The sequence below is a fragment of the Trichoderma atroviride genome, chromosome 3 (genome assembly GCF_020647795.1).
Source record: "Trichoderma atroviride chromosome 3, complete sequence".
In the NCBI taxonomy this organism is placed as follows: Eukaryota; Fungi; Ascomycota; class Sordariomycetes; order Hypocreales; family Hypocreaceae; genus Trichoderma; species Trichoderma atroviride.
Window position 1 is genome coordinate 5,154,892 of NC_089402.1, and position 23,697 is coordinate 5,178,588.

Below are 23,697 nucleotides of genomic sequence, written 5' to 3' on the forward strand. Positions count from 1 at the left end.
AAAGTGTGGCTTGCGCGCCAGAAAGTGTGCTGCTCGGCGTCCCCTAGCCCGCAGCCTCTAGCGCCTCGCCCCCATCCACTGTCCCGATACAGCACATCTCTCCAGCAATAGGTCCCCCAGAAGTCGCTTTCAGCCTCTCCCGCGTTGATTCAGCCTTTTTCTCCTTCACTTCTTCTACAACCGCCGCCTTCACTCTTTGTTCCATCAAACCATCCGTCGCTCGCTCCTCATCTCCTCCGCCCTCCATCTCGTCTGCGCCCAGGACTCGATTGATTTCTCGACTCTGCCGCAGAAAACGCGCTGCCGGGAACATCTGCCCCTGCACCGCCATCGTCATCGCTACTGGGGTCGCCGCGCCAACTGAAGAGGCGCCGCCGTCAATCCATCAGAAATTCTGGTTCCTTTGGCCTCTCGGTTATCGCCCCTTTGTATCGCATCTGCAGATACCCGCGTGCGCCATGGGTCTCCCGTGAGTTTTACTTTTCCAAGCCGCTCCTTGGGCCAATGGCCGCCCATGCGTGCGCTCCTCGTCTTTTGCCTCTTCTGCCTGCGGCCGACCGCGTATCAGGCGCAGCGGTCGCATCCTTGACTCGCCATTGCAGCGCGCCTTCATCGTGTTGAGCGTCTGGTCGCTTCGTCGACCGGATCCTCGGCCGCACAGCGAAATTCTCGCATTCATGTTGCCCGATATACTTTGCCTCTTCTTTTTCGTTCTTAGCGTCGCAGCTTCGACTAATCCATCCGCGGCCATGACAGACTCTTCGTTGCGCCTGTTGAGACCGATCTACCCGCCAAACAAGCGCCAAAGCATGATGCGCTTTCTCTTGCTCGCTCCAGCATCAGGCGCTCAACGTATGTGGAAAGGCGCGATCGACGGCAGCCCAGAAGACGACGCATTTCCGACCTGCCGGCTTCTGCCCCCGGACGCGAGGCGCTGAGAGAGGTGACTTCTGGGGGCGAACGGCAGAGGGACGGGCTGGAGGAACGGATGAGCTCCCTCTATGGTGGTACTTGGCGCGACGCACACGGCATCCGCGGCTTCGAAACCTTGCCGAGAACAGAAGAAGACGGCCAGGAAGGCAGCATCGGGTGGTGGAGTCCTGACCCTCGACTGCGGCCTAGGCATGCGCGCATCGTAAGTTGCTCTCCGGCAAATTTTCTCAACGTTGATAGACTGCTGACAATCACAAACGTAGGCCGTGATGAGCAACCCTAGGCGTAGCCGCAGTCCCCTTCCCCCATCGATAATCTCCAGTAGCTTCACCCCTAGCAACCGCCTTCCCTCGTCTCGTCTTCTTGGCGGAGAGCTGGAAAGGATACCTTTTGAACCGTCAGCGTCTCTTGACGACGTTTCCACTTTGGACAGATACAGATCTCTGCGCAGAAACCAGTCACGAATGTACCGAGCCTTGCTATCTAGGCGCTCCCAGCCTGAAGACCGCCATTCGCGCCCTCAACCGGTTGATGGCCTGGGAGACCGCGACAGAAGCCTGAGCCCGGAGGGTTGGGATACCTTGCGCTCAACGCTGACGCCTGATCCACAGCCGCCCAGCGCAGGTTCTTCGTTTGCATCTGCGGCGGCCACCACCCAAGGCGCGGGCCCTGCTAACCCTCCTCCCACCGCTCCAGAACTGCCTGACGGGGCCATGGATCCTGCTTGCGAATCCGGCCACGAAAATTCCGACGACGAGGATACCTTCTTCGGGTACCCTGGATATCGCGGCATTCGTCACGCACACCGACGAATCCGTCAATTAGTTCCCGAATACAATTTGGATGGGCCATCGGACGGGCCACGTTCCCAGCAAACTCAATCGTCGGGGCCCTCGGGCGATGTTCTGGCAAATCATTATTCCCAGCTATTGTTTGGACAGACCTCGCACACAGGATCGGAGGACGAAAGAATGCTTGATCGGCTCCGAATAATCCGTGAAAGATCCTCTGGAGGCGGGCCAAACACTCATTCAGGAGATGAAGAATGGGTAGGCATGCAGCGAATCGTTAGGAACCTCGCGGCAAGAGAGGACATCCCAGACGAATGGTGGGCTGGGGCTGGCCTTAATCGAACACTGCCTCGAGAGGGGTCAAACTGAGAGATTTCCATCTACCAGGCATTACCCATTCGCAAAGTAAAGCAGCGTGCTTTTCGAGATCGTGAATGCATACGTATCGCTGCTTAAAATTCATTCATTGGTCAATGACTGATTTATTGGCTCAGTTGTTTATTTGTTTGTCTGTTTATTCATTCATCGGCTCCCCTTATTCTATTTTTATTTTCGCTCTCTTTCAACATTAGCATGGAAGAGAGTTCGACAACAGCAGATTGTGATGTTGAGATTCACAACATGGAAATGACATGAATGACTATAATAATGCAATGGGTTTGGGGAAAGGAAAGCGTTGGGAAAAGCGTGATGTTGGCATTATATATCTACTCGTATATCGCGGGCTCAAAGAAGCCCCTAGCGCTCAAGGGATACAATTAATCAAAATCCACATACTAGTAGTTTGCCTAGGTTCATTGTCACCCATTTGTTTCACAAGTGACTTTCTATTAGTATTCTTGTGTTTACTTGTAAGCATGTACTGTAGTAATATCTGCTCTACACGCAATTACGTAAACCAATCTTCTGATTCTCGCAGCAGTCAATACTCTTTGGGCTCTAAAGTTTGGTTAATATGCCTAGGCGGAAACTTTGAGATCCGATTAGCCTTTTCTGCGCATCCATGATTTGCAAGCAGGAGGCCAGGGGGGGCATTGGATGGCCTCAGAAGGGTATAGAGGCATCATCTGTCGGTAACATATCAGATCCTTGGCCGCTCCACCTGGTGATAACAGGCACTGGGATCCATAAGTGTAAACGCAAGTGTAAACTCTGTGCTCAACGATGGATGGTTCTAGCGGTGGCTGTTCCAGGGCTAATTGGGACCGTGTGGGGTTGTTTTGACTGCCACCATCTTGACAACATTGAATGCTCCCTCGTGTGTAAGACGTCTGGTGCGGACTGTGCCCTTTTCAGGGCGCTGCCAGCTGTATCAGCAAGGTAGAGGCTGCGCCGGCCACTAACAAGGCTCAGGGCACCCGCCACAGGCCCTTAGGCGGCAGCTATCTCCAGGAGCTCCCCCATAGGTACCTAAAACCAACTCCACTGCTCTTGTCCAGAGCACCGGAATTGGGGACCGCAAGTCGACGGCACGCGCTCTTGGGCAGATCCAATCCGCGCTCGCTCTCGTCTCTTTTCTCCTCCTCCTTTCATCTCCATCTCCTTGTGCTGCTCTCTTCATTTTTTTTCTCTCTCTCTCCTCCTCTGCGGCCTCCATGCGTGAGCCTCTTCCCTGTCGCAGCGATTCTCCCCCGCCGCCGCCTTTTCGATGAATGCCGCCCACCCTCTGAAATAAATTCGGGCGAATGCGAGCGATACACGAAGCTACAGACCCATCGGCGGGCATGCCATCGACTCCTCTGCGGACCTCTTCTCTTCCACCTCGCCATTCGCTACGATTTTGCCTGCCGCCGAGGTAGAGAGAGCTCTGCAAGGCCGCGCAGATCCAACCAGAGGAGGGGGGAAAAACTAAAGCGGACGTCGACGACCTGCGACCCTTGCCAGCTCAAGCAAGATAGGACAAGTGGCAGAACAACACAGCGAGCGAGATGCCGGCAGAGAACATTTATCCCGCTAGCAATGGGCGGTTCGCCGGAGGGACGCCGCGAGAGAGATCCTCGACCCAGTCTACACCGTCACGCAAAGAGAGGGCAAGGGAGAACGCAGCGATGCAGGACCCAGGGCTGAAGGATTATGTATGTGCCGACCCTTGACGCATATGATGGCAATTCGAACCAGCAGTGGTGCCGAGATGAGAGAATGCTTTTTTTCTGAGTCCTGGAAAGCTTGCTGACTGGGAAGACAGCGTCTGGGCGAATGCCTCGGAAAGGGAGCCTTTGGGTCGGTGTACAAGGCGTTTAACTGGGGCACCGGAGAGGCTGTTGCTATCAAGCAGATCAAGCTGACGGATCTGCCAAAGAGCGAATTGCGGATGATGGAGGTGAGTCTATGGCAGCATGACAGATCAGGATACCTCTCTCTATACAATTTCAACATATCTACACATCTCACCAAATATTTGGGCGATACTAATTATGTGGCTACCAGAGCGAAATTGATCTGCTCAAAAACCTGTTTGTAAGAGCAAGCCCCTCCCTAGCAGAGCCGACCGGGAGAAGCTAACGATGAGAAGCATGACAACATCGTCAAGTACATCGGTTTCGCCAAAACCACGGATTGTCTCAACATCATTCTAGAGTAAGGCAACTTGACATCAGCAGCTCTACTTGGGTACGAATTACGACTGACGTCATCATTTCTGCAGATACTGCGAGAACGGCTCTCTACACTCAATATGCAGAGAGTACGGCAAGTTTCCCGAGAACCTGGTCGGTGTCTACATGACCCAGGTTCTCCAGGGCCTTCACTATCTCCACGACCAGGGTGTCATCCACCGTGACATCAAGGGCGCCAACATCCTCACCACCAAGGACGGAACGGTAAAGCTTGCCGACTTTGGGGTCTCGACTAGCACGCTGGCTGGTGGCCAGGATAAGGAGGCGCAAGTCGTAGGCACCCCGTACTGGATGGCCCCCGAGATTATTCAGCTATCGGGAGCCAGCTCCGCTTCGGATATTTGGAGCGTTGGCTGTACCGTTATCGAGCTTCTTCAGGGCAGGCCGCCTTATCACAACTTGGCAGCTATGCCGGCACTGTTTGCCATTGTCAATGACGACCACCCTCCACTGCCCGAGGGCATATCAGCTGTGCGTCTTGAGAAGAACACCCTGCCCTGCCTCAAAAGTAGAATGATGGGTATCATACAAAATACTGACTTGGACAAATAGGCCGCCCGGGACTTTCTCATGCAGTGCTTTCAGAAGGATCCCAACCTCAGAGTGTCGGCTCGCAAGTTACTTAGGCATGCCTGGATCGTGGGATGCCGCCGCACTGATGCGCCGGTCTCGAAGCCGCCGGCCAACTTCAATGAGGCCGTCGAGGAGGTCAAGCAGTGGAACAAAGCGCTCAATTCTTCGGGAACTTCACTTCGTGTATCCACCGGCTCCGATGGCCTCTCTCGGTATTCTGGTGCAACGCCCAAGGGCCGCCTGAGCCTCGCCAAGCCCAGGCTGAGCGCGGGTGCGGGTGCGAGTGCTTTTAAGCTGGCCGAGTTAGGTACGCCAACATTCTCAATTGAATGATGCTTGCTCATAACGGTTAAGCTAACATTGTAACTCAGACGATGACAACTGGGATGACGACTTTGCGACGGCAATATCTCCCAGTGCTTTGCAGCTACCGCATCTAAGGCCGCAAGATAATTTTGGGGGCCTTCTTTCTGCTGACAAACTCAAGGCTTTTGCGTCGGTCAATGATCTCCGGAATGATGTAAATAACTACGACGAGGACTTTGAAGGCGACATGATGACCATAAAGGGACCGAATCAGCAGGCCTACATCGAAGCACAAGAGCAGACGATTCGGCCAATGTCAAGAAAAGCCATAGCACCGAAGCCTCCATCGCCGCCAAAAATGCTGCATCAAAGATCCAAGTCGAGCATGGATCCGGCAGCGGTTTCACCTAACCTATCTAAAGCGAAATCTCCCCCCGAAATCACACTTTGGGAACAAATTCGAGCTGCCCCCTCGTCCTGGTGCCATGTTCCGAGAACAAAGCTCTGAAGACTACTCCGACCTCTTCTCTGATGACGATAGTGTGTTTGACCAAAAGGTTCATCAGGCGGTCCGGAAGGTGAGCCCCCTATAGCGTTTCATCTACTTTTCTCTCCCCTTTTAGCCCATCACAAACCTAATGTGCCAGCTATGCTAATATTGCAATGCGTTGCTTTCAGGGTCTTCGCCAACCTGATGCACCTCAGCTCTTCCATCCCTCTGACCTTACTAGCTTGCCCCGGTCAATGCAGACAATAGAGGGGAGCGTAAGAAAAAAGGGCCCCTCGAGGCCATCAGTTCTCCCCGATCGTCCCATGAGACGCACTCGCTCCTCTATCGAGATCCAGAAGTTCGCCGAAGATGATGACGAGGACTTCTCTGACATATTCGGGCCCGAAGAATCAATCGCTGAAAAAGAAGAAAGCGAACGGGGATCCGAAGAAGCTGGCCTTATGCTCATGTCAAGGATCTCAGGAAACTCTTGGCTGGGCGATGAAGACGACGAAGATGACCCCTTTGCATCCATGGATCCAGGGTGGGATGAGATGGACATGGACGCAAAGATTGCACGAGACAGACATGCGCGCCTCGCAGAGAAAGTGGAGGAAATGGTTGGCCTTTTGAAAATGACAGAAGGCGAGGAGTACTTGGCAGATCTTGCTGTCGAATTAGTAAGTCGTATCAGATGGCGAGCGTTTTGTGTCTTGGGCTAATCGAGAGAACCTAGCTGAATCTACTCTGGGAAAATCCAGATGCAAAGAATTTAATCATCACCGCTCACGGATTGCTTCCTCTTTTGGAAATTCTAGAGCCTTGTACAGTGAAGAGCAAGCATCACCTGATTTACCATTTGCTTCGACTTGTCAATACGGTAAAGGCCTCCCTTTGGATATACAAGACATGAGCTTTCTCCTTTCTAACCTAGAAATATTTAGATTATCCTTGACGATGTTGAAATTCAAGAGAATCTGTGTTTTGTTGGTGGTATACCCATTATCACGAAATTCGCTGCCCGCCAGTATTCCAACGAGATTCGTCTTGAAGCAGCCGCATTTGTCCGCCAAATGTATCAGACCTCGACTTTGACGCTGCAGATGTTTGTTTCAGCAGGTGGTTTGAACGTTCTTGTCGAATTCCTAGACGAAGATTACGATAGCTCTCGAGATCTTGTGCTTATCGGTGTAAACGGCATTTGGAATGTGTTTGAACTACAGGGGCCAACTCCCAAAAATGACTTTTGCAGAATCTTCTCGAGAAGCAAAATTCTTTACCCGCTAGCGCTTGTCCTCCACCGAGTTCTCGATGAAGAAGGGGAGGATGAGCTCAGTGAGCTTATTGAAGGGCGCATTGTGAATATCTTCTACCTCTTCAGCCAGGCGGAGAATTATGTCAAGGAGGTGGTGGCAGATCGACAGGTGCTGAAGAGCGTCCTCAAAGATCTCCGACGAATGACGCCGATCCATCAGATCACCATGCTCAGATTCATCAAGAATCTTTCCATGCTCTCAACAACCATTGAATCACTGCACTCCGCTGATGCCATTGACTTCCTCATCGACCTGTTAAGCTACAGCATGAAGAAGAACCACAAACACCTCCGCGAGATCTCTAATCAGGTTCTCAACACGATGTTCAACCTCTGCCGGCTAAGCAAAGAAAGGCAGGAAGACGCTGCCGTTGGAGGCATCATCCCGTTGTTGCTGCGGATCATGAAGACAGACCGGCCGCCGAAGGAATTTGCCCTGCCGATTCTTTGCGACATGGCCCACTCCGGGTCAAAGGGACGACGGTACCTTTGGCAGAACAAGGGCCTCGATTTTTATGTCTCCCTTTTGTCTGACCAGTACTGGCAAGTCACTGCGCTGGACGCCATCTTGGTGTGGCTGCAGGAGGAAACTGCCAACGTGGAGAGCCACCTGATGGACAACAACTTCTCACGAGCCATCGTCTCTTGCTTTGGCACTAATAGGCTCAACGCATTCGACTTTAACCTTTTGGAGCCGCTGCTCAAGCTTCTTCGACTGAGCCCGGGGTTGACAGTATCACTAGCAAAGCCCGAAATGTTTGCCGGCATTACCCAGCGGCTGGGGCATAAGAAGGCGGTGGTGCGGCTGAACTTGCTGCGTCTTGTGCGTGCCATTATGGACGTCTGTGAGCCAGGATTTCTCGGTAGCGGAGACGGCGCCAGGACACTCAACAGCGCCCAGATGCGGTCTCTCATGGACTCGATCCAGATCTTGGCAGAGAAGGACTCCGCCGTGCTGGTTCGCAATCTTGCCTCAGAGCTGGTCAAGTCGCACTCTTCCTACCCGCCCCCGGTCATGATGATGAACCAGGGAATGGCGTCTTCCACGTCGGTCAACTTATCCGCTTCCAGACGCGGGTCACGGCACAACACAAACTATACGCCTGTGGGCATGCAGTCCCCAATGTCCATGACGCCTCAGACACCAACCCATAGGAGCAGAGGCAGCATAGCAAGCAATGCCTACATCGAGGTCGCTGCCAGCCCTCGGCGCTCAGGAGCACTCGACCGGGACAACGTCGTATATCGACCTCACAGCCGTGACGGACCTACAAACTTCCCTCGACGTGTTAGCAACGACTCGAGCTCAGCGGCCAGTAGCGGTGGCAGCAGCTCCGGCGGTTACGTGCCAGCAGTGAAGAGCAGACTTCCGCGAACACCTCTAGCAGCGAGCATCCAGGGCCGCAGCAGCGCGGGGATGCTCAGGGGCGAATTCATGGCCCCCATGGTTGTCCGCAGCGAGAGCAACTTGAGCAGCAGGGGCGAGAGCGGACCTCGACCGAATAGCAGCAACAACAGCGTGGGGATGATTTCGACGCCCAAGGCGAGGCATAAAACGTCTTCGTCGTCAATTGAAGTCATGAGACAAGCAAGTCGATAAGACGAAATACTTGGAATCAATACGAGCATGAAGAGAAGAGAAAGATTCGTTTGTCATTAGACTATACACATGAATGACTTAAGAAACGAACTAGCATCTATTACGATATAATTTGTTTTTTTTCTTTAAATACAATGAAAGCAACGATAATGAGGCACAAAAGGGGGGAGGGTAAAAAGAAAGACAAAAAAAGAGACCTGAATACTTCAAGATTATTGTCAAATGCTAGAGGAGAGAGAAAAGAGATGTTTCGTGGTTTTTTCTTTTTTTTTTGGCTTAGAAATTAAATAAGGGGGGAGAGGAGGGATAGACTGAAAAGGGTTGGCTTTCGGTCTTTGTTAGCTTTCTTCATTTGCATGGCTACTCTATGTTGTTGATCAATATATAATTACATATGCAGGCATATACACACACACACGCACATATGCCACTTTCATGATGAGTATAATTCCATGCTGGGCTATTTTTCGTATCTTTCAAAGTCGACAATGCATCAAGACAGGGTAGTCATCCTTGAATAGGGCCTAGATAGAGGAAAGGTAGCTGGTATACACAATCCATTACTGTAGCGTCACATCAAAGTCACATCAAAGCACCAGTCTGTTTTGGCCCACCAATTTGCATTCATGTGCCTATCTGTAGAAACTTATCACTACCCATGTCCCAACCCTAGAGCTCCCTCCATCCTAGTCAATCCAGCCCTGTGTAGCAAGTCAAAAACCATACGCGCTCGAGTAAATAGAGCAACAAAGATCCGTAAAAAAAGAATACCAAGGGGTGCACGTTTTCGTCATGTCTGCCATGCCAGGCCCGCTGGATGAGTCTTGCATCCTCTCGGCTCGCGCGCTTAGGGTTCTACCCTCGAGGAGGCAGCAGTTTGTTTGTGTCTCCCGCCCTTTTTGATATTGTCGTCTTTCACCAGTCGTATAAGTTCTCAACTTGTCACCATAAAACAAAACAGTTCCCTGGGCAATCGCCCCCTTGGTCCGATTCGGAGAAAGAGAGAAAAAAAAAATTCCGTGATTTAAAGGACAGTCGAGAAGTGAATTATAAAATAATCATTGATAAAAAAGTATGACCATGACTTGGCCTCACGCACATTAAGCACGCATTCATCCATGCGAGGCTGCCTTTGTTGTAGAAAGAAAATGAATAATAGCAGAGGCGAAAAGCTGTCGAGATCGAGATTGTAGTCGATGTATAAATGCAATTCGCAGGTCCAAAGGGTCATGTCAAAAAGTAGAGTCCGGGAGCGTCAAGTCATAAGAATTATAATAATGAGAAAGGCAAAGAAGAATAAGGTATAAAAACACACACGACTTGAGCTTTTCTTATGCTACAGAAGCCATCTTGCGCTTCTCAACGCTGGTCAGAACCAGTCTGGGGGCCTTGCGCTGACCATCTGCAGCCTCCTGTGATTTGGATGCTCGCAGAGCACCATTCTTGAAAACATCGGCAAACGAGTTGCTGTCGCTCTCAGAGCCAGAGTTGCTGTCAACACTGCCGCGGACCTTTTGCCGCGAGCCAGGTCGGTCTGAGCCGATAGCGCCCCAGCCGCCAGCAGCAGAGGCTCGCGAATTACGGCATTCCACCTCACCAGCCAAGCTGCCTGAGCCACTGCGTCCAGAGTCGGACTCGTTGTCAGTAATGGGTGTCGCTGATTCTTCAGCCGTCTCGGAGACGGGGCTCATGCTGCCGCTGGAGCTGCCAGATCCTTTGCGGCGCTCCAGACCAGCACGAACAAGGTTGTGAACAGCCGATCGTCGGGTGCGGGTCGCAAAGTTCTTGCTGCCCTCATGTTTGGCCGTGGGCTTCGATTTCAACTCGTCCATGGAAGGTGGGCCACGAGGTTGGCGGATTGGATGCTCACCAGCCCGAGCCTGACCAGGGCCATATCCACCAGTGGCAGGGGCGGGGAAGGTGGCCGTCTTGGGCGCAGGAGACTTGCCAGCGTCCCCTGCGGCGGCGGCGGCTGCCAGCACGCTGTTAACGGCGAGAGAGGATGACTTCTTATGTCCGCGTCGGAAGGCGTTGGCAGATGGTGGAGGAAGAGGAGTGACCTCGGTGGGAGAATCGAAGCGGCGTGGGGGCGAGGAGCCACGGAACGAGCCCTGCTGGCCCTCAGGAGGCGGCGAAACCTGGACACGAGGGGTGCCCCCCTGTTGCTGCTGCTGGCGAGACTGCTGCTGCATCATCTGCATCTGCAGCTGGAAGTTGTTGAAGCCGGGAGTCATGGGCTGCTGCTCAACGCTGATGGCAGAAACAGCCTTGGCGGCCGAGGTATCGACATAGTATTGGCCCGTAGCGGAATCGTAGTAGACTTGTTGGCCCTGAGCGGCGGCAGCCTGTGCGGCGAGATGTTGCTGCTGCTCGTAGAAAGCAGCGGCCTGCTGCTGAGCAAGCTGGTTGGTGCCAATGTTGAGCTGCTGGAATTGCTGGGCTGCGGCCTGGACGCTCCTAAGCTGTTGCTGAAGCCTCTGCTGCTGTTGGGCAAGATACATGTTGGTAGCGACAAGTTGGGCATAGAGGTTGGGATCCATCTGCTCTTGCAGCTGCTCATCCATGGACAGCTGGGGGGGGAGCGAGTACTTGATCAACCGTGTACTGCTGTCCCATTGCATTGGCATAGTGCTGCTGTTGTTGCTGCTGCTGCTGCTGCTGCTGTTGCTGCTGATGGTGGTGTTGCTGGCCATATTGAGGGAAAGCGGTCAGAGGAGGGTTGTATACATTGCCCTGGCCATAGCCGTATGCGTTCCGAGAGTATTGCGGCATAGGACCGTCGGCACCAGTGGGTGACATGGGACCAAAGGAAGCCGCCGCAGCAGACTTGGGGGCCGTTCTCAGGCCCGCAAGCAGATGAGAGCGGCTGGTACGGGGAGTTGGAATGCCGCCGTCCTGGTTTTTGTTGCCCTGCTTAATGGTATCAAAGGAGAGCGGCTTGATGTTCTGGCTGCCGCGGCGCGAGGCCAGGCCACCGGGAGAAACAAAGTTGGAAGACATCTGAGCGAGACTGCCTGCGTCCATGGCTCAGAGAAAGAAAAGAAGACGGTGCTTGTAAATGAAGTGATGTGGCGAAGAATCGAGCGTTGCGGACGAGCCGAATTAACAGATTCCAAGGTCTAATGCGGTGCGAAAAAAATTAGAAGTCTAATATGTGGTAGAATCGAGATTTGATAAAATGCGGAAGCGATGCTTTGAATCGAAGGCTGACGAAGAATGAACCGTCGAGCAAAGACAGTTCAAGAGGGCGAGAAAAGCCGAGGAGAAGAGAAGAAGAAAAAGGTCGAAAATCCAAGAAATTGTAGTATGTTCACAAGAAGAAGAAATCGCCGAGCATTAAACAGCGGAGGGGGCGAAAATTAAATCGGAGTGATGGAAGGAGAGAAAAAAAGAGCCGTTTGGAAATCAAATGAAGGATGGTTCCAAAGCAAAGCAGATTTGTTGCCAACAGGAAGTGACGAGTTGAATAACGAGTAAGCGACGCGCCAAGAGACGGGCTGCAATAGAGTTGAGCTTTCCGTCAAGGTTAAAACCCAAGCAGATGATGCTTGAGTTCGAAAAGGCTAAAACGGAAAAGGGGGGCGCGTGCGATTTTCGCGATGGTGGCGGCAAAAAGGCACGAAAGTAAAAACTCGTGTTTAACGTGTCCAAGGTTCCAGCTAGGCGGTCTTCGAGAAGTCTCGCGACAGAGTGACTGGGCGGTCCGTGTATTTCCTTGCAGTGAAAACGATAAAACAAGCTTTGCGGCGTCCCAAAATGCTGCGTGTTATCAACGATCGGCCGAATGAGAGATGGTGAAGCGATGCGGTCTTGACCAAGGCAAGGAGCGGTCGAAGAATAATTACAGTCGATTAATGGCGGTCACTAGTGAATGCGCTTTCCATAAAAATTGGTGTCGGTCTCCTTAAACTGTCCTCTTTGTCCCGGGGGAGTTGTCGAAATCTTTTTTTTAATCCTTTTTTGGTTGAAGTCTGTTTGATTCTTTTTTTTTTGCCACGAGCAGAAAACGTCCCGTTGTGCGAGATTGGAGCGATATACGCGCAGCGGCGAATGAAGGGCGAATAGAGGCGAATCCGCAAAGAAAAAAAAAAGACGAGACTCGAAAAGCGAAGAGATTGAAAATAAGGCGAGGCAAGAAGGGGCCACTGAAGGGAGAAGAGAGAGGAGAAAATAATAAGAGGCGGTGTAAATGGTGATGGGACAAAGATGGACGGAGGTGGAGGAAGGGTGGAGAGGAGAAGATTGGAGAGAGAGAAAAAAAAAAGAAGAGAAAAAAAAGAGCTGGTGGCGTAGAATTAATTGCAGGTGGCCGGAGGGAGAGGCAAAATGAGGAGCCCAGCGGGAAAACGCGCTAGACAGGAGGCGACGGTGGAGGAGGGTGCGCTGAGGGCCCTAAAACCGCGGGTGGGCCTAGGGGACCAGACCCCTGAGCAGCGACAATAGGCGGAGAGGCAGAGGCCCAGAAGCCCAGGGCGCCGTGACAGGCCACTGACAGCTGGGCGAGGGCGCTGCTAGCGGTGGAGGGGCAGCAGCGCGAGCGCCCACCGCCAGTCACAGGCCGCGGCGCAGAGGCTGGGCGGGGCGAGGCTGCGGCATGGCGGCCAATGGGCGGCGGCTGCAGGACCTGCCAGGAACTAGAGGCGCTGTTTGGCTGCTGCTTGGCTGCTGGATGGCGCAAGTCAGAGGTCGCAGGACGCTGGCGTGTGGCCAATCAGGGCGGCGAGGAGGTCCGAGGGATTCGATTCTCAGCAGATTCCCAGATGGTCCTAGCAGGTGTCGGTACCTGTACTTGGACCGCCTGGAGCCTCTTGCGGGGCGATGGAAATGCCAGGGCTCGGGAGCTCCATGTGCTATTCCGCCCATACCCCGGCATCAACGCCTGTAGATGGCATAGGCAGCTTACAAGTGCCTATAGTATACATCAATGCGATCAAGAGACACCGGACGCGCAGACAAAAATAAATTTCACAAAAATAAACCAGCACCCAGCTCGGGCCACGCCGAATGCGCCATGTGTCAGGCCTTGCTGCTCTCTCTCTAGCAACTCCGAGTCGCAACTTGCCGCGTGACAAGCGCCCAAGATGGAGCAGCCCCGTATTCTGGACGCGCAAACAGGTAGCCGCTCCGTACTTGCTCTGCTCTGCTCTGATCCTCTCCTCTCCAAGACTGCAACTGACCCCCTCCGCAGAAGCCCGACGGCTGCCCAACCCCTGCTCAACTCTCTCTCTTCTCGCAAAATAGCAACACTGAACACTCACGCCCTGCAGCACGGGGATTCCTCCCTCGGCGCTCAGGGGAAAGTACCGGTACCAGCACGCCAACTCTTTCGCTCGCGCCGGGTCCCGGCCAATCACAGCGCACGCTGCACTGGGGACCTCGTACATGACGACACCCTCAAGAAACGCATCTCTGCTTCTTTCGCTCTGCTTCTCCGCTTCGGCCGAGGCGGGAGCATCGCATTACCAATTCGTGCCGCAAGAGTCATTTATTCTGCATGACTACAGCAGAGAAGCAAGAAGAACAGACACGGCGGCGACGACAACGCCCTCTACGCATCGTCAGCATCTCATCAGCGGCATCAGTGGTCATCGTCATCATCATCATCACAAAGACAAAGTCCACCAAACCGGCACGTGAGGCGCAAAAAAAAGGGCGTTTTACTTGTGCAAGCACTGAACTAAAACCCTCCAGTCAATCAGGAAGAGCCACGATGGCGACGCCCATTGCCGTAAGAACACTTACTAGTAGTCCAACGACTCGAGGATTGGCGGGGCCCAGTTGTTTGGCTCCCCTCGAGTCCTTTGCACGAACGCTTCTCGTCTTCTGCCGGGAGCGCGCCTAACCTGCCACGGCTGGCGTTGGCTTTTGCTTTTCCGTCCAGGAATCCGGGTCGGGCCAGGCCAGATCAGGTTCTGCTTCTAGGATGCTCTGAAACTCAGCTGCAAATGGTTTCACACAGGTACTGTTATCAGATGCCGGCCGTCTTCAAGGTACGGCTGGTTCCGCATCGAGAGCAGCCAGAGCGCATCGTCTTTGCATCCATCAATGGCTGCTCCGTCCAGAGTGCCACCGCAACACCTGCATTCTGCTCCCATGCTTCTACAATTAGAACATGGGTCCCCCCCTGAAGGCCATGCCAGTCCCCATCCAGATCGTCGACTCCACGCAGCAGTGCCTCCCGTGTTTCATGTCGCCCTGCTAGCCCATCACACGGCAGACGTGCTCTTACTGTACGCTATGGAGTATGGACACGTACCAGCAGTAGGTACCACCAGAATAGACGGCTCATCTAAATTTCGCTTTCCTGGCTGGCTCGTCAGCCTCGCTTTGGCCACGATGGACTGAACAGTCATATCATACTGTACATTCACCCAAATGTTGGCCCTGCGTGCGTCCCTGTCCTGAAACATGCCCCGAGTCCCTTTCCGCGCATGTCTGCCCCAGGCTGCGACGAGACTATTGAAATCTTATCAATGCTATGCCTGTCGCCAAACCGGGGCTTCTTCGAGGTTTGCCGCAGCCTTGCTCTGCCTGACTGCCTCTTGCAGGAGCCAAGGCGCCGCGGTGGTAGCAGTACACGATGATGCTAGTCCTGGTGCTGAGCAACCTGGCGTTGTAGATGTACTCGTACAAGCAGGCATCAACCAATTTCGGGGCTCTCGAAAGGCTGATACAGGCCTCCTCAGACGAGATCACGCATCCCATACGAAACAGTCCCATCCATCAATGACGAGACGAGGGGAGACGCGGCCCACTGACGAATACAGTACAGGGTTCTCTCTCCTGCTCTGGTACTAGCAAACATATTCCCTTGACCTGCAACCCGCAGAGCGTTTGTTTCTCATCCAGACCAATGTTACTGCCCAGGCCCTATCTGCAGTTGAACAATGGTCATCGGCAGAACGGTGTACCTCCTCGCAGGAATGCATGCCGCATGCCCTCCATATTTGGCGCTCGTCGCTAATTAACCGCAGCGCCAGTGGCTGATATGCATTAGCAGGCATGCAGACTGCACGCAAGCACCCCATAGGCAATTTCGCGTCTGGGTTTGTTTTAGTGGCAAGGCGATCCTTTGTTTTCCTCGAGCGTGCTCAGAGTTTAATATGCGCCACTACCGAAAAGTATATCGACCTACCTACTGTATACAGCAACGTCGGTGGAGTCTTGCGCCTGGGCAGGTCGTTTCGCAATGGCTCCGTGCAGGCAGCAGATCGAGTCTGTTTCATCCCGACCTCTGTCTCCAGCTCCACGGTCTGGTCTGGTCTTCTCTGGTCTCTCATCGAACCGGCATGGGGGCATGGCCCGTGACTCCCCGCGCAGCTTGCTCCATGGCGCCATGCGACGTGTCATTGAATGCGATCGATTCTCACGACGAGGGCAACCAGAGTATTGAGAATATTCTTCTTTTATTCTAGGCCCTCCCGCCTCCAAAATTACAAGTCCAGCCATGTCCGCACCAGCATCGGCTCGGTCTGGATCGCCCAAAGGCCACAGCCAATGCCACGGGCTGTGCTGCATATCATCGCCCGTATCTGCACCAAGCACCCATCGTGTGCCACCACAGCCGCGAAGCATCCTGTCCAGGAACAGGTACAAGTACAGGTACAGGCACAGGCACAGGCACAGGCACAGGCACTACCGCAGCACATGCATGCAAGTGCGTGGCTGACCAGCCGGCGCTTAACGGCAGAGCCCAGCCTAGCCAACAGCCAATCAGACCGCGGCATCCAGCACCATGACCGTCTATGCTTGCGGTGGGCAGAGAGCATCGCTGGATCATGATTGAGCGGTGACCGGGGCATTATAGGCGGCATTCAGGCGCGGGGAAAGTGTTGCTACAGTAATTACTCGTAGGTGTAAGCGTGATCAACCACGGTGTAATACTAGCGTAGTGTGGAGTTCTTGTATCTGTCCACATGCCTATGGCCACGCATGTCCATGTTGTTCAACTGCTTGAGGCCCTTTCGTCGACGTCGTTGATACGGAACTGTCTCTTGTTGGGTACAGCTTCACTTGCAACTACTACAGAAACGCTTGGAGTTATATCACGCTCTGAGGGAGACAAGGGTGTTTTTATTATGAGACATGCTTGTCTTTGGACAACTTTTAAAGATTGCTCACTATATAAGCTAACAACTGGTATCAATGCCGCCAAAAGAATTGTCTTTCTCCTAGTCTGCTTCATACGTTACCCCTCCTCAAGATTATCCCTGAACTGCAATGCCATAGCAAGAAGGGTACCGAATAACAACAACAAGATGAATACGGGAATATATACAAAGTCAAGTTGAATGTGTGCCTTATTCATACCTACGATACGGATTGTATCTATTATGGGTGGCAAGTCCACGGAGGAAGAGCTCATTAAGCAATGCGAGAAATATGAAGGCTTTAAAGTCAGGTAGGAAAGAAATGTTTAAATCTCGTATAACGAGAGTACGAGCGTCTCGATAAAGTTAATACTTGTATTATAATGCAAAAGCCATACTTGTTGAAGTAACCGAGGCATGGGTCCAAAATACATTTTATTGCTACGACTGAAGTTACTCGTGTAGAGGGGTAGAAGCGCCATAGCGGTATGAACTGCTTCCCCTGAACAACATATGGAAAGCCAAAACTTGCTTCATCGGAACCAATATCGTCTAGTCTCTCTTTGAATCAGTTCACAAAGCACTCTTTTATAATTTCGCAAATAGCGACTTCAATCCTACGTGGAAAGTAGACTTTGCTGCCATCGTGTGCACTGATTCAATTCTTTCATCATCAGCGCGACTACCACAGTATCTTTCAAGTTGAAGGATGTAAAGCTTACTAATGTATCATGCAGTTATGCAAGAAAGATGCTAGGAGTTGCCGATTTCGATCATATCTATCCAAGTTATTCGAGTTTATTGTTAATGTTCGGCAAGCTCTTATATAGTATGCTGAGCCATATATGGACAGCAGAATAGCAGGAACCGCGACTGCAATAGATGTTCTCAAGAGCAAAAAGAAGCCATGTAAAGCACAGTAATATATTCTCTTAGAAAACTGGGTGAATTTGTTTCGCTCGCCTAATTGTTGTACAGTTGCTCCGACAGACCGACCAGAGAGGTATAGGTAAATGATGGTTCCAAAATGGCAAGGAATTCGCAATATGCTTCTGGTCGCTTACTTCACCAATCGCTCATAGAGGAAGCTATAAGACATCAATTGTAAATATTATCCATTTTGGAAACGTTATATCTGAAAATATCCTCTTCAGCAGATATATCCCGTTGTTTAGAACTTTTGGCCGCAGTTGCCCGCACGCATGATATCCCAGCTTTTGGGAAGCTTCTTGTTTTATGGGTGGAGCAGTATGTCTCCTACTTCGGTAATAAATGTGAATATATTGAAGACTTCGCTATCACTACTATCGTAAAATTATTGACAAGTCTGTAAAGAGTATATATCTGCATTGTGGTTCTGTTTGAAACAGGTATTTAGAGCATAGTGGGAAGAGACAACACGCCAATAACGCGCCAATAAATAAAGACATAGGTTATAATGAAGACATATGGGATAGAATATAGCCAAGGTTTAAGTAAAAAGAAAAAAACTGGTATAGTCAGGTATACATATAACGTTTCGCATAGGCATCGGTCTCTTTAGGAGAGCCACTGATGGTGCAAATCCCATCATGTATCTCATCGTATTTAGCTTAATATCACATACGCTGCATTGAATTATATTCATCAAGCAGATCTAATTTGGGTAGCAATAGGGAATTGTTGCTGTCTCTTGCGTTTTATCTTTCCACTACCCATATGAGTACAAATCTGGTAATTTCCAAAGGTAGACACGTAAACAAAATATACTCCAAGAAATCCCCCATAACTTAAAGCTTTCACAACTTGGTGCTTACTTTCTTTAATTTACTGAAACTCGTCTTATTCAAGAGTTCATACCGGTTTTTCCGGCATCTAGATCTGAAGAACTCACACTTTGCCGTCGCTCATTCATAAGCCGCTCGCTTAACCTAGATGCTATGTGGTTTATATGTTCATCTTGTAATGCCGCATAGTTAAAACACTTGCTGTAGTAAAATATTCAAAAACATATTCCCCAAATTTATGCCATTTCAAGCAATTGTTATTAGCAAAGCCGCGCAGTGTCGTGATAATTAAAGTCGAGGTACACCTTTATTCATGCAATTAAGCGAGACGCCTTCCCAAGCTGACGTATTCAGCCGGACAGATGCTCCTTCCCGATATCGAAGGAGCGCTCGTCTAGTCTTTTCTACACGACCAAGAAAAAAACATTCATTTCTCTTCAGCAAACACAGAGCATCTCATGCCATCGAAATGGCCGTGGAGCCATCATCAAAACCACACAGGGATGCTACTGTGCGCAATATAATTCGAGCTGGGCATCCCCACACGGTCGCTGGGAGTGTCGCTGATCCTGTTCCTATGCGCTGCACTACGACGAAGCAAACAACCGGCGCAACGCATCCTACGTCGGAAACAGCCGCCTCAACGGTCGAGATGAACGCCTCGAAAAGCCCTGCTAGGTATTTTGTGAGCTATTTTCTTCGCCTCGGCAAGAGATGGTTCTGAGGGATGCTTCTTGTGGCCTACAGCCAGGCATGCGCTCCACTCATCTTGCAGATGCTAATTGCTTCTGCGCGCGCAACTTGACGGCTAACAAGAGTTATCCGCCTTTGGGGAACTTTCCCGATGGCCTTGTATCCGCCTGGCCTCTGCAAAGCGGATTCCAAATGCCGGCAGCTTTATGCAAACTGGACTAAAAGCAAGGGCATTCCTTCGGTGCGGAGTGGCAGCAAGTATTAGTGCACAAACACTGGAACATTGTGTTATACTCGGAGGGAAAGCTATCGCCAACATACAGGCGGTGAGACCATGCTCTACAGGGACAGGACCAGAACGATATCGACAATGATTTTCTTGAAAGCACGCTCCCCAGAGTGTAGCGTCTTGCAAGGTGGCTGCTCGTCATGCGACCCTCGACGATGAGACAGCCAGAAGCTGACGCTGGAGAGCCAGCAATGGTATTTAACCCATTAAAATCTACACTCGTGGGAGATGGGGGCGTAATATCAAAGCGGTTATCTCGCTTACCCGCCCGCCGACATGTGGTTTTGCTGCGGTATCATTGCTGCTATCGAGTATACACTCTAGGAGAGGCTCCTCCGAGCGGAACATGTGTCCATTTAACGTTAAACACAGCGATCGTTCTATGACAAGCTGGAAAGAATCATGGGTCAGAACTATTCACACCCCTCTATGACAAGCATCAGCGGGAAGAATGCCATCTACGACAATACAGCGGCTACAACACGGGGAAAGGGGGGGCATCCTAAGCGAATATCTGACTGTATCTCGACTCCATATCCAGGGCATGCCATGCAGACTCTTGAAATCCAACTCAAAGATATGCACTCTCGCTTCTCTTTGCGGAATTTTGTTGGACCACATCCTTTGAGGGATCGTCTATGCTTTCGCGACATAGGCATGTCCCGCGTTGCAAAGATATGAAAGCCCTAGTCGGTGGATAGAATGTCAAGTCGCCCGTTCGGCCTGTTGCAGCAGTGCTTACGGGAAACACGGACAACTCGGACAAACTGCATTAGGGGTGGTTGTTGGTTGACTCCCTGGTCCTTGCTTCTTGTGGAAGAGGATGATCAGTATTCCAGGGATGAGAGGCTGGCCGTTTTTGACCGAGTTGACTGAGAGAGGGCTTTGTCAATAGCAGACTAGACACTGAGATGGTTCATATGTCCAAGTCTGTAACTTGGACTCTCCGCATGAACTAGATACAAGTATGCTCCATCGCTTCCCTCCTCAAGCGGGACTCCTTCCTGGAGTCCTAAAGGCTTGCATTAGCGGAGAACCATGGATCACTGATCGCAAAGCACTAGCAGGTATGCATCCATCCTTGCGCGGCCATCGGTAATGCTCACTCCCGCGATGAGAACCGAAGACGGCGTCGTCTGACTTCCGCCAACACGGATCATCCTGGTTAGAAAACCACACAGGCCTTACCCGTTGTTCGGCGGCTCCCTTGGCCTTTAGCCCTGGAGGCTGGGGTGCGTCACTGGGCTATGAGAGCCTCTTGACTCATGCTGCTGCGTATCTTTTGTGATCAATCATTTGCTCTATACAGAGCAGAGCATTAAGTAAATTTTCAAAAAAAAAAACAGAGCTGACTTTGGACACGATGTGTAGTTTGAGATGACCCAATCTGTGGTTCTCTTTCCATGTTACGGAATGCCTGCATTAAGCTTCACGTGAGTGGCCCGTCTTCATCTTTCGCTGCTTTTGCTAATAATCACGTAACAGGGAATCCTAATGACACCCTTTAATATTGGAATTGGTCCATACAAGTATGTGACATACACGCTGCTCGACTTGTATGTATGTCACCAGCAAATAACAAAGAAGATTACATATGCCTAGCCAGGCTTAGGGACACACTAAAACACCAACTCGCATAAATTACCATGTCCTACAGCTACTAACAGTTTCTTGGAATCTGACCCTGGCAAGGGGTGGATCTCGCTGGCGCTTCGCTTTCTCTTTCTTTCTTTTTTTCCGGGTCCTAGGCCTAGATTTTTCTCCTCCGCGTGTCAACAGCAAGCGTTGATCTAGAAGCCTTTTCTACTCTTGGGAATATTTCATATTTCCACTTTTGGAAAGACAAGCATGAGGGATGCAGATTAGCTTTTTGGCCATCGACCTGCTGGTAATTTGGCTCCAAATGCATATGCATAAGTCGGTCCCGAGGTTTGTCTTTCCAACGAAAGCCGGGGTGCTGACCAGGTTTTGACACGCGCTCACGTCAGAACCGTAAAAAAGCCCTTCCCAGGCAGACAGTACTAAGTGCTGTAGCACGACAACAGCAACACGAGAAGTAGCAGCCTCCTTTCTCTTCTAGTCTGCCTCTCAAGGCTTTCATGTGGAAAGCATGGTGCTTATCAGAAGCTAGAAGCAAGCCCGACGCCTTCTTTTTGTTTGGTGTGCCCAAAATCCTGTCATAACTCACGCTACTACTATTGCTCTATGGATTTGAACAAATGAGAGAAAAAAACATGCTGACTTTCTTGGCATAGGAAAAGATGAGCTAGCAACATCTCCAGTCATCCGGACCATTTCTCCGATATGAGGTGCCCCATTTCAGCCTTGTGCTGCTACCCATTTCGCGTGTTCGGTCAAGGATAATGCTGCTTCTTCTGGTATTGAGATGTTGCTTCTGCCTAGGCGGCATGTCATCCATCGCAGTCACCCTTGTCGGCTCCTCATCTTGCGTTTTTTTTGGTAATTCGTACGGAGCTAACGTATCTCGAGATGGAGAAAAGAAGATGATTTCCTTTCCCCTTCTACTCAAAGGTTCGGAAGTCATCCATCCGAATCATAACTGAACCAACATACACTAGGACTATTGCTCACCTGAGTCAGCTAAGCACATATCCATGTCCTTGTCCATGTCAGTTTCTCTTCTGTCTTCCCAGTCATTGTTGTATACTTGGAGGCATGGTTTTTTTTATCGTTCGTACACTAATCATTAGCCGCCTCCCTCACGGATTAGCGATGAGAAAGTAAGCAGACAACTAGTCCGAGAACTAGAGCTGTCAACGACCAACCATTCGAAAAGTCGCTGGGTATGAGTATCAGCGACCCAGCTAGCACAGGGGTAGCTCACTCGGGAGCCTCGCCCACCTCGTCTCCGAGCGAAATATGACAAATCTTTGTAGTTTTTTTTTATTCCCTTGTTGGTCACTTTTCTGCTCCGCGAGGTCCTCAGAGCCTCACAAAGTCCGATTCTTAATTCCATTTTGTGATTGAGATGACATGCTTTTCCCAATTCGAGGAGAGAGGCTCGGCCAGGGAAGTTCACAAGACCTGGGCAGTTGCCAAAAGGGGACCTTGAAAATCAGTCAAGTCCCCGGAGCGTTGGGACAAGTCTATAGGTTGCCCCGTACCTAGGCGATGATGTGGTGGATAGAAGGTGCCCGCTTACTCGCATTGTTAAACAAGCCCATCGTCATACACTTAATATGTGTCATAACATACGTCGAGGTCCGACGAAACCACGAGTCCTTCCAGAACGCAGCCCTCGTTGGAAGCGTGAATGAGAAAAGGTAATCAATAAGGTTATGGACTAGGAGCAATAAACTAAAAGAAAAGAATTTGCTAGTTTACTACCTGCTGCAGCCTTGAACCGTTCAAGCGAGAGAAGAGGGTGGGAAGAGAAGGGCAAGACTGGGTAACCAGCTTTCATCGTGCGTATCAAAAACATTAGATTAGGAAATAGGTACTACTATCGTACATTAGACCCGAAGCAACCTAGTCCTCCGGCAATGATTAGTCTCATAACATGTCCCCAAAAGCAGAGAGAATGTGCAACAAGTAATGTTTATTGATATGAATAGTGAAAAATAAAAGTAGAAGGAGAAAAGAAAATGACAAGCATTCATCATATCGTCATAATATTCGTAACCCTAATAAGCTGTGGAACAAGAGCAAGGGGGGAGAGTGAGGCGGAAAGGGAAATAAGAAATAAATGTCCAAGACCCCTGATCCCAGCTCTTTTTTTGTTTTCATCTTTTTGACATTCCAATAAAACAAAACTTTGACTCCATATTACAGTGCAGCTTAATAAAAAGCCTTGAAACGTGAGGAATAAATAACAGCGGAGGGAGGGGAGCATGCAAATCAAAGATAATGACATGGCCAGCCATCTACCGAGAACAAAAGATAGAGAAGAGAAAGCAAATAGGAAAAAAAAAAAAAAGAGATGTTGAGAGATGAACAATGGTGTAGAAGAGACAAAGTCTGTAAACAAAGAAATGCAGCGATGCGCCACCCATGTAAAAAGACATACTACAAGAGGAAATAGGACAAGATAAAAACGAGTACGCTGCGCCTCATGACTCGGGTTCATGCGTAAGATGATGCAGCCATCTGCTTCCCCCCCTTGGCGGCGCTATTTTCGAATCTTCTAAGCGAACAAGTTCAGTAGCAACATGAAAGAAGGCAAAGAGGGCAAAAAAAGAAGCGCAATAATAATTAGCGAATGCCGATTTGGTCCGG

General features: G+C 50.8%; 6 protein-coding genes across 7 annotated transcripts; 3 read left to right on the forward strand and 3 right to left on the reverse strand.

Annotated features, from left to right (window-relative positions):
• Positions 1-43: 43 nt before the first annotated feature.
• Positions 44-337, reverse strand: TrAtP1_007029 (uncharacterized protein; the record flags this gene model as incomplete). Its single annotated transcript, XM_066113361.1, has 1 exon — positions 44-337. One exon carries the CDS (start codon positions 335-337, stop codon positions 44-46), a length of 294 nt encoding a protein of 97 aa, XP_065969447.1.
• TrAtP1_007030 (uncharacterized protein) lies at positions 111-2,516 on the forward strand. 2 transcript variants are annotated; one of them, XM_014082180.2, is made up of 3 exons: positions 111-469; positions 757-1,135; positions 1,197-2,516. In XM_014082180.2, the coding sequence occupies exons 1-3, from the start codon at positions 459-461 to the stop codon at positions 2,091-2,093; spliced, it is 1,287 nt and encodes a 428-aa protein (XP_013937655.1). In that variant the 5' UTR covers positions 111-458; the 3' UTR covers positions 2,094-2,516. The 2 variants fall into 2 exon arrangements, with proteins under 2 accessions (XP_013937655.1, XP_065969448.1); XM_066113362.1 differs by having other exon boundaries at positions 111-1,135.
• Positions 2,517-3,652: 1,136 nt separating this feature from the next.
• TrAtP1_007031 (uncharacterized protein) lies at positions 3,653-8,623 on the forward strand (the record flags this gene model as incomplete). The annotated part of the gene is made up of 11 exons (XM_066113363.1): positions 3,653-3,799; positions 3,910-4,044; positions 4,152-4,181; positions 4,237-4,301; positions 4,369-4,810; positions 4,892-5,219; positions 5,284-5,618; positions 5,683-5,796; positions 5,897-6,388; positions 6,445-6,588; positions 6,653-8,623. The coding sequence occupies 11 exons, from the start codon at positions 3,653-3,655 to the stop codon at positions 8,621-8,623; spliced, it is 4,203 nt and encodes a 1,400-aa protein (XP_065969449.1).
• A 1,331-nt stretch (positions 8,624-9,954) lies between these two features.
• On the reverse strand, positions 9,955-11,316 carry TrAtP1_007032 (uncharacterized protein; the record flags this gene model as incomplete). Its single annotated transcript, XM_014082178.2, has 1 exon — positions 9,955-11,316. One exon carries the CDS (start codon positions 11,314-11,316, stop codon positions 9,955-9,957), a length of 1,362 nt encoding a protein of 453 aa, XP_013937653.2.
• A 1,658-nt stretch (positions 11,317-12,974) lies between these two features.
• TrAtP1_007033 (uncharacterized protein) lies at positions 12,975-13,470 on the reverse strand (the record flags this gene model as incomplete). Its single annotated transcript, XM_066113364.1, has 2 exons — positions 12,975-13,288; positions 13,407-13,470. The coding sequence occupies 2 exons, from the start codon at positions 13,468-13,470 to the stop codon at positions 12,975-12,977; spliced, it is 378 nt and encodes a 125-aa protein (XP_065969450.1).
• A 647-nt stretch (positions 13,471-14,117) lies between these two features.
• On the forward strand, positions 14,118-14,465 carry TrAtP1_007034 (uncharacterized protein; the record flags this gene model as incomplete). The annotated part of the gene is made up of 1 exon (XM_066113365.1): positions 14,118-14,465. The coding sequence occupies one exon, from the start codon at positions 14,118-14,120 to the stop codon at positions 14,463-14,465; it is 348 nt and encodes a 115-aa protein (XP_065969451.1).
• Positions 14,466-23,697: the final 9,232 nt, after the last annotated feature.